This window comes from Heliangelus exortis, chromosome 7, assembly GCF_036169615.1.
Source record: "Heliangelus exortis chromosome 7, bHelExo1.hap1, whole genome shotgun sequence".
In the NCBI taxonomy this organism is placed as follows: Eukaryota; Metazoa; Chordata; class Aves; order Apodiformes; family Trochilidae; genus Heliangelus; species Heliangelus exortis.
This window is the reverse complement of record NC_092428.1, coordinates 15,806,666-15,819,847: the sequence shown is the minus strand read 5'-3', so window position 1 is coordinate 15,819,847 and position 13,182 is coordinate 15,806,666. Positions and strand designations below refer to the sequence as shown.

Here is a 13,182-nt window from a genome sequence, read left to right as displayed (position 1 = left end):
CGGGGCGGGCACGGAGCGGGTGGCGGTGGCGGGAAAGCGGAAGGGGGGGGGCGCAGTCACGTGCGGCGGGGGGGGCGGGGCACGGTGAGCGGTGAGGTCACATGACAGAGGCGCGGGCCGGGGCGGCTGGGGCTGGTGGCGCGCGGGCGGCGGAGGGGCACGCACCATGGTGAGTGCGGGGGGGCGGCGCGGCGCGGCGGTCACAGCCACCGGGCCGGGACCCGACCCGCCATCCCGTCCCCGCCACCCGGTATCCCCTCCCCGGTATCCCGTCCCCGCCACGCGGTATCCCGTCCCCGCCAACCGCCGCGCGCGTCCGTCCCCTCGCCCGCCGGCTGAGGCGGGGGCCTGGACCGGGCAGGGCGGTGCCGCGCCTCTCCCTCCCCACCTGTAGCTCCGGGCTGTGCGTGAGGAGAACCGCCCCGCCGGGCGCGGTTTGCTCTCCCTTCGCTCCCGGTTCGGCCGCGGGGCTCCCGGTAACGCCACTCCCCACTCTCCCTCTCCCCCCCCGCCGCAGGCCTGGCCGCCCCCTCCTCGGCCTACGTCACGCCGCCGCGCTGCTCCCCCGCCGCCCGCCTCCCCCCGAGCGGCGGCCGGGCCTGGCGGCGTTCGCCATTGCCCCGCGGAGGGCGGGGTGGCCCGGGTGTGGGGGGCGGCCCGGCCCTGGGGAGGGCTGAGGGAACAGCGCTGGGAGAGGTGGGCGAGAAGCAAAGGTTTGAGGTGTTTTAAGTGTCACTTCTGGCGGAAGGCTCGGGGTCTCTTCCGTGCGCACCGCTAAGGGGTTTAGTCGTGAAAGTCGGCTTCTGTTTTTCCTGCTCAGCTGCTGTCGGAGGGGTTTTGGGGAAAAAGTGCGTGCGGTAGTCCTGGAAACACCAGGGAGTTTCAGCAGAGCCATAAGGCAGCGTTTATCGTGACAGCGGCCGGTGGTGAGGAGCCTGCGGGGCTGGGGAAGGAAGGAGCGGCCACTCTGTGCTTAGCAGGTTCGGCCTAGGCAGAGTGCTTGGTGTGCTGTCATGTAGAGATTTAAAAAACTATAAATCAGCTAGAGCAGTGCACCTCCTGTCTCAAGCATGTGGTTCCTTAACGTGTGTCTCTGTCTCTGTTGGACATGCATAAGCTTTTTAGGGCTCCATGTGAAGCTGAGGCTGGGGTTTCTTCACTGTTTATCAGCTGCTGGGAGTCCTACAAGTCCTTCAGTACAACTACAACACAGAACCAAATGCAGATTGATCAGTCCTGATATAGCCAATTCTTCAGCATCTGTCTTTTGCATGAAATCAAGAACATAGTCTAGTGCTTGGCCAGGTTCTGAAAACCTTTGTTCTTGGTCTTCTTTTTCTTAAGCTGTAAAATGTACCCACATAATGGCTTTAAAATACTATTTATTTTATGTAGTTTCCCTACACCAGTATCTACAGTAGTTTCCCAGCAGTATCTTTGAAAGAAACTAGGGGAGATACCAGCTGGTGATTGACTTAGTCCATATGTTCTTGTCCTCTCTGGATAAGATTGTGCTTAATCTCTAGGGGTATGGTTAAAATACTTATATGAAGTGTACTGAGAAATGGTGTGTTAACAGTGTTCTGGCTGACTACTTTAAATGATGGAACAGCTTCATAATTTGGAAAGCACCGTGAGACCACCTTGTTACTATGTTTACTTAAAGATAGCCGTGCTTCCTTGCTTGCTTAGGGGATGGGGAGGGTTTCACGCTAGATTTAGTGAAGCACTGTCTGCTTTAGTACATCAAAGCAGATTAGTGCCTATTTCTTAGGAGAAAATGTGGGCTTTTGTGTTAATCTTGCAGAGATCTCTATGCAGCCACTAAAGTGTTTTGCAGCTTTTTTTTTTTGTGTGCTGAGAATGTTTGTGCGAGGTTGAAGGATGGTTTCAGTTTCTTGTGTTTGATGGTGGTCAAAAGTTAGTGCCTAGGGAATGCTGTTGGAAGGTGAGGGCAATGCTGGGTAAACTTTCACCATGGGTTTTCTCTGATGGCAGTGGTGTAGCTGGCAGAACCACTGCCTCTTGAACCTGCTGGTGTTCTCTTCCTTTTCTAAGGCAATGGTGGGACAGAGGGAGAGGCAGCAAATAGAAGTACCTGTTCTCCACTGCCAGCCTGGGGGATGCTTTAGGCCTTGTGTTATATATGCTGTTGTTTCTTTTCACCCTCCTTTGCTGTTATTCCTCCTCTGATCATCCTCGTTGCAGCTGTTTCTGCAGTGATTTCTAGTGCGTATAAAGCAATGTATAGGGGTTATTCAACTGGGGTTGTTCAGCCTGGAGAAGAGGAGACTGTGAGCTGACCTTATAGCAACCTTCCAATATCTTAAGGGGGCCTACAAGAAAGCTGGACTTTTTACATGGGTGTGTAGCAAGAGGACAAGGGGAAATAATTTCAACTTGAAGAGGGAAGATTTAAGTTAGACATTAGAAAGAAATTCTTTAGAGGAGGGTGATGAGACAGTGGAACAGGTTGCCCAAAGCAGCTGTGGCCTGGAAATGTTCAAAGCCAGGCTGGATGGTGCCTTGAGCAACCTGGTGTAGTGGAAGTTGTCCCTGCCCAAGCAGGGGTGTTGGAACTCAATCTTTAAGATCTCTTCCAACCCAAGCCATTCTATGATTCTATAAGTTTTTTTTACCATAATACCTGAAATTCTTAACCAGATGGAATAAATTTATTAAAAAAGTTTTTAAGTGTGGTTTAAAAATTATTTTTTTAAAGTACAATCAGTGATTAGAAACTTTGCAGTGACAGAAACCAAAGTTGTGTTTGCAATAGTAATGTTTTGACTATTTGTATTTTAGGGTCCTAGTACTAATGGAAATTATGCTGTGTTCTTTTTTATAAACATTTTTTTTTTTAAGAGCTGTCACTGCTTGTTACTGACCTTATTTCAGTTACTTGCTAGATAACAACTGTCTTTTGTCACTATTGTTTCTTGAGTCTCTAATAAATAATGGCTTTGCAACTTCATGGGAGCACAGATGTTTTCCCTTTATAAAGTACAGCTGCAAGTAAATACCACATTTAAAATGGATTGTCCACTAGTAGTAAAGTACCTAATTCTTGTTATCCCAGAGTTTTCTTGGAGGCCTTTTTGTTCCTGCTTACGAGATTGATGTTGTTCTTAATGATGCTGAAACACGGAAAACAGCAGAAATCAAAACAGAAGATGGTAAAGTAGAAAAGCATTTTCTCTTCTACGATGGAGAATCTGTTTCAGGAAAGGTAATTTTTTTTAAAGTGACTATTAATTATTAATTCTGGCATACAGATGGATTTGGGAAATTTAATGAAAAACTGATATAAAAAATGGGTACAATTTCAGCTTGTAATATTACTCAAAGATGAAACTATTTTCCTCTATGTCATCTTTTTAACACTTTTTAAGAGTTGTCCTAGATGTCATCAGTCAGGCAACTGATAAAATGGGAGTTCTGAACAGTAGCTGTTTTTGTTTCTGGTTACCTTGTATTTATGAATCACCTTGTTGTAAAACTGTGTGCAATCCAGTCATTGCTTCTGAGAAGAAGGCTATTCCAAACTGGATCCCCCTGCTTCCCCTTCCACTCCAAAATCCACAGTCTGGCAAGGTGTAACAGTAATTTTTGGCTGGTGCATCCAACCTGCTTTGCATACCCTGAAGCCAAACCTTGTGTTTCATGGCCTGAAGTGGTTTCTGGAATTGCATCAGAGGAGTAGTGAATTAAGTTCAGCTGGCTGTGGGCTCAACAAGAGTTTTTCTTGTTGGAGAAAAAATGAAATTGAGCTTGCCAAACGGATTCCTCTACTTTCAGTATTGCACCTAGGAACTCCTTGCCATCATTATGGTTTAACTGGAGCCATTCTCATTCTCTGAATATATCTGGCTTATATATGGTTTGCATTTCCTTCAAGAAACATGAGGCAGGTTTTGGGTTCTGAGATTGACTTCTAAATACCTACTTTGATCTTGACCAACCTATTGTTGGTTGACAGATATCGTCATATCTTAAGATATCTTTCCATGCTAAGACCTTTGTTCTCTAGGAAGATCCTTTCATGGATGTGAAACTCTGACAAGATGGGCCTCAAACTCAGGAAACTGAGAGAACTACCCTTGAAATGTACATTGATCTGGGCACTTCTTGCTTGAATCAGCAATGCCTGAAGGGGTGCCTGATGGGTTTTGGCTAATAAAAGCCAGGTGGGATGACAAGGTTTGGAAGACCAGTAATTTACTGGGCAACTTGCTCCTACCTCTCTCCTCTTTCTTTTCTCCACAGAGATTCAACTGGTTTACTTCCTACTTAGTTATCAACTATGCACTTTATTTTAATGTACAGGAATTTCTCTGGTCATGTGACCTCATAAGGAAATGTTATATATGCTTAATATTTACATGTTTCCTTAGAAAGTAACCTTGTAGAACCTTCTTGTGAGACAAAGTCTGATACAGAATCAAATACACAAATGCCAATCTTGATAGTAGGTTTTATTATCTGCTATTTTTCATTGACTTATTCAACACCAATGCTTAACTGGCTGCTGAGGAGAGGACTTCAGTTCTTGACTTGAAAGGAATGCATTTCATGAGCATTCCTTTTTCCAAATGTGACTGCCAAATGATGATTGAAGTTCTCTGCCTTCCGAGATGGCAAAGGGGGTCAAGACTGGTTTATATGAACTCTACTGAAGTTAGATTCTTAATTTCAGGACTTGAAAGTTTCAAGCTTATTTGTTAAATTCAGTTTTGTGAATGAGTAGATTTTTCTTAAATGCTTTTAGGGCCTTGGTAATGCTTAATTTCATAATCAGCTGTTTGATTTGCTTGCCTTCAGGCTTTTCATAGGTGTGTAATAATGTACTTTCTACTAAGATCATGTATTAGAGTGAATGTGTAGAAAAGTTTTAACTGGTGTGGTTTTTTTGCCTTGGTAGGTTAATGTGTCCTTTAAGCAGCCTGGGAAGAGACTAGAACACCAAGGAATTAGAATTGAATTTGTGGGACAAATTGGTGAGTTTTGAAGCTATAGAAGGTGTTAGGGGTGTGTGGTTTATGGAACTTGGAACTTGTGACTGTCAGCAGTTTGGCTTAAACATTGCAGACTGATCAGGTTAGTGAATGACAAGTGCCAAAGGAAGTTTACATCCTACTCATCCTGCTTAGTACTAATTTGTGCTAGTCAGAAAATCACTGGGAGTAAGATATGTAGAGAAGTGGGATGGTGAGTATTCTGTCTTGGACTAATTAAGAGTTTGATAAAGAACCACTAGAGATTTCCAAACACTAAACTTGTGACCATAGTACACATGTTTTTTGCTTCATGTACTTCTCACTATTAATTTTTAACTTAAACACCATCCTTCTTCTGACTATGAATGATGAATGACCCTGATGTAAAAGGCAAAATTGAAGCACCTGATTTTCTTTCTGCTTCTGCCTTGTTTTTCCTGTATTTAAGGTTCCAAGCCAAACTATCCAGTGTACCTTCTGTGCCAGACTTTTTGAAATTCTTGTCTTTAATTCTGGTACTAAAAAAGAAGCACAATAAAAGAATGATGGGCCAGTCTATAGGAAAATGTTTCTAAAGTAGTTCTTTTGGTTGGTTTTCTAAAACATAGTTTTATACTGTGAAAATAATATTGAAGCTTCAGAGGATTTCTGTGCACTTCAGCAAGATGATGTAGTATTGATGTGAAAATCAATTTTCTTATAACTGTACCTAGGTCTGGTTAGATTTGAACTATTAAAAAATTTATTATGTTTAGCTTTCTACCTTTCAAGGTAATGTCTGCACCCTTAGGCTGATGCTAGAATTCCTTCCATCTGTTAGAGGACTGTTTACATTATTTGGAACTCAATCAGTTTCAGCCCATACAGTTGACTTTGGCATTTCAAAAAATTTTTATTTCTGATCATTCACTACCTTAAGTCTGAACTGCTAAGTAGTAGCTATGACTGAGTTCTGATACTGCTGCTTTATGCTTTGGGGTTTTGATCAGTGGGACTGTAAAACTTTATTTTTAAAGTGGCAGTGTGATGGGAAATAGAGATATAGAGGTAGAGAAAAAACAGAGCTCATGTATGTCAGCTTCATTTAGTTTGTTGTCCTCTGGAGCTGTACTGAATGTTCTTCATCTACTCTGCATATATTTTGTTCTCTGACTTCAGTTTGGTGTAGTGTTTCTTGTACATTCTGTTGTGCTACCATTTAGAAATCCCCAGAGTTATGCAGGAGTGGTTTAAGCTACTGTTTCTTGTGCTTTTTTTGTGTCATTTCAAGTTTTAGTGTAGTAATACAAAAAGCAACCCAATAATGTGATCTGTCTCTGTGCCACTTGGGGACTAGCTCCAGTTGTATGTCAAAGACATTTTAAATCAGCTCTTCAAAGTACAGGGTTTTTTTGACTGGCACAAAAAGCATTGAGTATAAAGAATGAAATAAACTTTGTATTATATAAATGCTTGTCATAGCAAATGAAGTACACCTTAGGTACTTTGTAGTCATGTTAGAAATAAGCAGTTACTGGTTAGTGTCAGTTTCTACCAAATTGGCAATGAGAAACTGTGGAGTTGGTGTGTTTAGTTCACTCTCTTCTGAAAACATCCCTCACTGTAAAACCAACTACCACTAATGCTCTTGGCTGGTATTTTAAGTTGTGAATTGTAAAGAAGGTTGTTTTTATATAGTAAAGTGTTTGGATTTTTAATGGGACTGTTAGTTTTTTCTAACTTTCTCAGTTTTTATCTTGGTGAGGATTGCATGACATCAGTGTAGGGATGAATAATAATGACATTGTTCTGGGGAGAGGAGATGCTGTTGCTGTGAAACTGCTTATTTATTAAGTTCTTGCTTCCAAATGACTTAGACTGGTGCTCATAATAAGCCATTTGATTGTAGACCAGTAGTTATAATAAACCATTTGATAGGTGGTGGTAATCTCTGGAAGACCAGCTGGGATCATTGGTCTGTCCTAAATGAGACAGTCTTGATGTTGGTTAGATTTGGTCCTGCTAATTACAGAGAACAGTTCTTATTCTTATTAAAGGTACTTATTAAACTGTCATTAAAAAAAATAAAATGCCACACTTGTGAAGCAAGTATGTGTTCTGTTCAATTCAGCTGGCTCTTTAGGGATGCTTACTATAGGTTGCTGAAGCTGAAAATAAATTTGAAACTTAATAAAACATTTGGTCAAATATATGTAATGTAGGTCAGATTAGTTGCTTCTGTTGTCGTCTTCCACATGCTTCTGTCACAGTTAGACAGTTTTGTTTGCTAAAAATATATGCTGAAACATGTTTTTATTCTAACTTCTTCAACTTCAGAACTCTTCAATGACAAAAGCAATACCCACGAATTTGTAAACTTAGTGAAAGAACTGGCTTTACCTGGAGAACTGACCCAAAACAGAAGCTATGACTTTGAATTCATGCAAGTTGAGAAGCCATATGAATCCTACATGGGTGCCAATGTCAGACTGAGGTTTGTAGCTGTTAAGCCTTGCCTCCTGTCCTCATCTGCAGCAAATTGATAATGTAGCAGATATTCTGCTCCCTCTTCCCCCTTCCTCCATGTAACAGCCTGTAGCTAGTGTGCCTGGGAATTGGAATTGATGGATTGGATTGGAATTGATGAGGTCATTAATTGCTTGGTATTGTTTGTATAGATCAAAATTCTTTCAGTTCAATCAAGTGAAGACAGTCCCTGTATCTCCCTAAAGAAAAAAGCAAAAAAACCCCAAACAAACAAAAAACACAATAAAGAACTTCAACAAAACCACAACCAGACATAACATCCCCACATTTCTACCTGTAAGCCTATTGTCTTCTGTTTTGGTGTTTTATTCATTTTTTGGTTATTCTTTCAAAGATTACTGGTACTTTAGATCATAAGGGCTTTCACTTGTGCAATTCTGAAAAATTACAACTAACCTGGTGGCTTTATTCCTAGGTATTTTCTAAAAGTGACAATAGTGAGACGGCTGACAGACTTAGTGAAAGAATATGATCTGATTGTTCACCAACTTGCTACCTACCCAGATGTCAACAACTCCATTAAAATGGAAGTAGGCATTGAAGACTGTCTTCATATAGAGTTTGAATACAATAAGTCAAAGTAAGTGTCTCTTGGAACAAAACACATTCAAGTAAATATCTCAGGATAAAGAGGTGGTGTATGTAATATTTGAACAGCCTGGCACCTGGAGACTTAGAATGTAAAGCAACTTTCTCAGTGATTATTGTGTTGAGCTGGTTGCTTAATAAGTACACAGTGGTGGTATATTTGTGCCTTTTGCCTCAGTACTAATAGGAAGGTCACTAGCAAATATTTAAAACTAGATTTCTGCATTTGTTTTTCAATAAAACTATAGTACTTCCTTTACTATTAACTATTAAATGGAAAGGTGCTAATTGGACAAGTATGACTGAGGTGCTTAGCTCAGTTGGAAAGTAAGCTCTGAGTAATTAGTAGTCAGTAAGGGTAACTGTATTATGTGTATTGTAGAAGGTGTAAGAGCTGTGTTTATTCTTTATGTAAACCCCCATTCTGTTCTTTTGAAGGTATCACTTAAAGGATGTGATTGTTGGAAAAATTTATTTTCTCTTAGTGAGAATAAAAATTCAGCACATGGAGTTGCAGCTGATCAAAAAGGAGATAACTGGAATTGGTAAGAGAAATGAAGTTCAAAAGAAATGGCAACTTGTGTGCTGGTTGAGCCTTATGCAAACCTGGAGGGTGAAGTCAGTATTTGCAGCTTTGGCTAAACTGATGCTCCATGTGCTGCTTTCTCACTGGTGTTTGACTACCATTTGCATTTTATGCTCTGGTATTTGTACTTAATAGTCAATATTATCAGTCTGTAGCATTGTTCTGGGACTGGGACTGTTGGTCTAGCTTCATAAACATGAACCATTACAAATGGAACTTAGGCATAAATAGGCAGCAGTTTAATCAGCCATGGTTGACAGTGAACAAGAGAAAAGGTGAAAAATACATCTTGAAGACCCCCCTGCCTCTGCAGAGATTATCTGGTAAAATGAACTTGGTAAAGATTAGTATGAATCTTTAAAGCTCTAGAAATGTGCTCTTTTCAGACAGCCTAAAAGCAATAGAGTGGAAATATCAAGAGGCTTTGAAGCAGAAACAGCTTGATTATTGCAGTTCAGGCTTTTATACCCTGAAACCAGGAAGAGAGTGAAAGGCTGTGGCTCATGACTTCATTCCCCAGTGGCTGAAACCTTAGTGAGCTGCTCGTGTGGAGAAGGAGAAAGCCTCTATTGCAGTAGAGGAAGAGCAAAAGACTATTGTTGGGTTTTGTGTCCGTATTAGGTACCCTTGTTTCTTCATGGTAGGCTTTGGGGAAAGGTGGCTTCAGATTTCTTGTCTGATCATGGCCTAGCAATCAGTCACTAGCACTGCCTATCAAAAAGAGCTGTTTCACAAGTCCTACCTTGCATTCCTCTCTCTTATTTAGAGCCTGCATATACCTTTGAAGCACTGTGTACTTTCTCCTCTTTGTCAGCATCGGGAGGAAAGAATAAGAAAAAGGTGCTCTGCCAGGGAGATTGTCTTGCATACAATTTACACACAACTAAAGCAAGCAGAACCAAGGCAAAAAAATGCAGTGTTGTGTAATTTAAATGCTGCAGAGTTGAAATTGCTGTGCTAAAGCTTTGTAAGTGTTTAAAACAAGTGCATGTTCTCACAGTGAAAACTTGTTTCACCAGGGCCCAGTACCACAACAGAAACTGAAACCATTGCTAAGTATGAAATAATGGATGGTGCACCAGTTAAAGGTAAGTAAGTGTGCTTGTTTTAAAGGGTAAGCTTTTCAAGTTAAAACTGTGTTTAAAAAAAATCTGGGGAAGAAATTACTTGTATAAGTTTTTCTTGGAGAAATCATACTTCTCGTTAGGTTGCTGATAGTGGATTTTCCTGTTTAAAGCAGACATTTTTATTGAATTGGCACTTTTCACTTGGAAACATTGTAATTCTTATCCTTATTTACCACTGGAAATTCTGTGGCTGATCCTTTTATCACTTTTGGTTCAAACCTGACTCTGGTGTAGACCAGCTCTGGAGAGTTTAAGGTGATCATCCTTTTTTATTGTCTGGCTACCATGCTTCTCCTGAGAAAGCATTCTGGCTTTTGATTTCACACTTGTCTCTGCTCTGAGTTAAGTTTGTGGTAGTGTTTTTTGGGTTGTTTAACCAAGGATAGGGAAGAGACTCTGACTGGGGACCTGTCTTTTGCATGTCTTCTGAAGTTGTGTTAATCGTATCCAGTTGTAAGGAACTAATTGAAACTTTTTTCCTTTAAGGTGAATCGATTCCTATAAGACTGTTCCTAGCAGGTTATGACCCAAATCCAACAATGAGGGATGTGAACAAAAAATTTTCAGTGAGGTACTTCTTAAATCTAGTGCTTGTGGATGAAGAAGACAGACGATACTTCAAACAGCAGGTATAGTCTGCAGGAATCTTGATGCAGAATTATCAGGGCTTCCTTACATGATGTTTTGAATGTTCAGCACTTTAGGAGTCACCTGTACTTCATGTATGGCATAAGCATGTCTGCTGTTGAATGTGTTGGAAGCTGTACAAAAGGTGCTTGCACAAATGAGCCAAGGAGGGTGATGGATATTATTTCAGCAAGGACAGGATGCTGGGTGCATTTATCATAGAATATAGAATCATAGAATATAGAATGTCAGACTGGAAGGGCCCTCAGGTTAGAACAGCTTCCATTGGGAATATCCAGACAAAACACTTTGTGTGTAAAATGAATTACAGTTGTATTTGTTTGTTTGTTTGCTTAAGCTACTGCAGATAGGCTTCCCCTCCCAGCATTAACCCAGGTTCAAAATTGCAAAATAGTGTTAGATGCTAGGACTTTGACTGAAAACGTAACAAAAGCTGTGGTCATGCAGAGGAATGGAATAGCAGGAGGGGTCACTGGAAAGAACTGATGTGGATTAGCCTTTTAAAGGATACACCAGGCAGTAGAAATAAACATGGAAAACAAAAGGTAACTAGAGCATACAGTGGCTGTGATGGGCTTTGGCTTTTGAGAAAAGGAGGAAGAAAAACTTGAAATCTTTAATACTGCCTAAGTTGGGAGTAAGATTGTTAAGGTAGAGGTGGCTGCTCAAGACTGATAAAGGTAAGTGTCCAGGCAGTAACTAAATATGTAAACTTAATTGTGTTGTTGTCTTTCTGTTACTTTCCATATGTACTGCACTGTTCTGTAAGTAATGGGGATGTAGAGCTGCTTTTTTTTTTTTTTCTTAGAAGTCTTTGCCTGTCAAGAACTTAAAATATTTTATGTTGCTGACTTAGTGGTAAATGGTAGTTTCAGAACTTGTTTGCTTCCTCAAATAGGAAATAATTCTATGGAGAAAAGCTCCTGAGAAGCTGAGGAAACAACGAACAAACTTTCACCAGCGATTTGAATCTCCAGAATCACAAGCATCTGCTGAGCAGCCTGAAATGTAAACTGGTACAAGGTGAAAAACTTTGATGCTTCAGCAGGTTAAAGATGGCAGCAGCCTGTGGGAAAAGAAGGCCAAAATTCCCATTACAGCTGTCTTCCTTCATCTTGCAGTGCTGCATTTACCATACTACTAAAGCGTTCTTCAGTTAAACATTCAAGTATGTATATACATTTAAAATAAAGTGCTTTCTCAAACACTGGAACTTTCTTAAGCTACTATTTTATACTGCACATTTACTTTATTTGATAATGTTATATGCACTTGGATATGCATAAACTTAATCTAGTTATTTCCATGCATGATAGGCTGGTATATTTGATTTTTGCTGATCACAGTGTAGACTAAAGCATTTTTCTCATGTTGTTTATTGCATGTTTCTTTCCAATGTTGCTTATTTGCATTTGTTTTTTTTGAAACTACAGTAAGAGACAATTGACTAAATCACACTAAAAATCAAGGTTTGCAGTGAATTTGTCCCAAGGCTTCTAATTGTTATGTTAGACAGGATTTAACTGAAACTGCATGTTTGTGCACTAGGACTGAGAACTGTGGAGCCCCCAGTCACCAAGTTTAATAAGAAGCTTTGAATCAGTCAGTAGCAAAAAATGTTAGGAAGCATCTTTGCTCTCCCTCCCCCGATTCTCTCTACCAGACTTCTCTAAGCCTTTCGTATGAGTGACTCCTGACTTTTGGGGGTTTGTTGCCCAGTAATTAGTGGCTATAGAGTTGTTTGTGACTCCACCATCAGGTGGTGAGTGGGTAAAGCATTCTCTTATTGATGAACTAAATGCTATTAACTCTAATTATTTTGCAAATACATGAAACTGTGTGGTTTCTCCTGGCTTCACGCTTCCACTGTCCTCACAGTGTCTCCTCACTGTCCTGACAGGAGAGGCAAAATGTCCTCTCCCTGTTCCAGTCTGGGCCCGGTATGAGGGCAGACCAGCTTTTTGTGGTCTTCTGGGGAGGCATTTTGAAGCCAGGCAAACCTCTAAACTGTGAGAAGCTTGTCTGGCACAGCAGATCATTTGTCTTAATCATCTCATACACATTCAATGTTTGAAGAAACAGCTCACAGGAGTTTGCCTTCATCTCCTCACAGCCCAGTGTGTAGTGGGGTACCAGCCCCCTGGCTTGGGCACGGCACAGAGCTGCTGTGTGAAGGCGACTTGTGCTGGTAGTTCCCTTGGCCCTTTAACCAGGACCTCTCTACTCTGGTGCAAGTGTCAATGCTAACCTTACTTTATGAGTAAGCAAATAATTGAATTACATTTCTGTAAGAACTGTTTTATTACTGTGGCACTTTGATAAAGCAAAGACTGTGTACTTTATGCTGGGACGCTTGTAACGTGGATCTTTGAATGAGAGCAGATTAACTCCCTCGTGTAAGTGCCTGTTCAGAAATTAAAATAAAATTAAAAGCCAAATATTTTCATGGTTACTTGCATGTTGTAATCTGGAAATTACTCGAAGAGATTTTGAGAACTTGATTGTATTTAACCAGCCTCAGATTGTGCAACCATGTGTGATCAACGGGAAACGTACCAAGCTGCTATTTGAACTATTAAAACGGCTGTATTCTCACTAAGACTCGCCTCGGCTTTCTTGATTGGCTCCGCCTTTCCCAGCCGCGGGTCTTTGGTGCCTCCCTTCCCTTCCCTTCCCTGAGCCCCGAACCGCTGCTCTCGGTTCCGGTCCC

The 13,182-nt window shown here is 41.2% G+C and overlaps 1 protein-coding gene across 3 annotated transcripts; it reads left to right on the top strand.

Annotated features, from left to right (window-relative positions):
* The first annotated feature begins 52 nt into the window (after positions 1-52).
* On the top strand, positions 53-13,071 carry VPS26A (VPS26 retromer complex component A). Of its 3 annotated transcripts, none has more exons than XM_071749034.1 (9): positions 54-169; positions 3,080-3,229; positions 4,922-4,997; positions 7,314-7,470; positions 7,939-8,103; positions 8,550-8,656; positions 9,717-9,785; positions 10,311-10,453; positions 11,371-13,071. In XM_071749034.1, the coding sequence occupies exons 1-9, from the start codon at positions 167-169 to the stop codon at positions 11,482-11,484; spliced, it is 984 nt and encodes a 327-aa protein (XP_071605135.1). In that variant the 5' UTR covers positions 54-166; the 3' UTR covers positions 11,485-13,071. The 3 variants fall into 3 exon arrangements, with proteins under 3 accessions (XP_071605136.1, XP_071605135.1, XP_071605137.1); XM_071749036.1 differs by lacking the exon at positions 54-169 and adding an exon at positions 702-980; XM_071749035.1 differs by lacking the exon at positions 10,311-10,453 and having other exon boundaries at positions 53-169.
* The last annotated feature ends 111 nt before the right edge of the window (positions 13,072-13,182 follow it).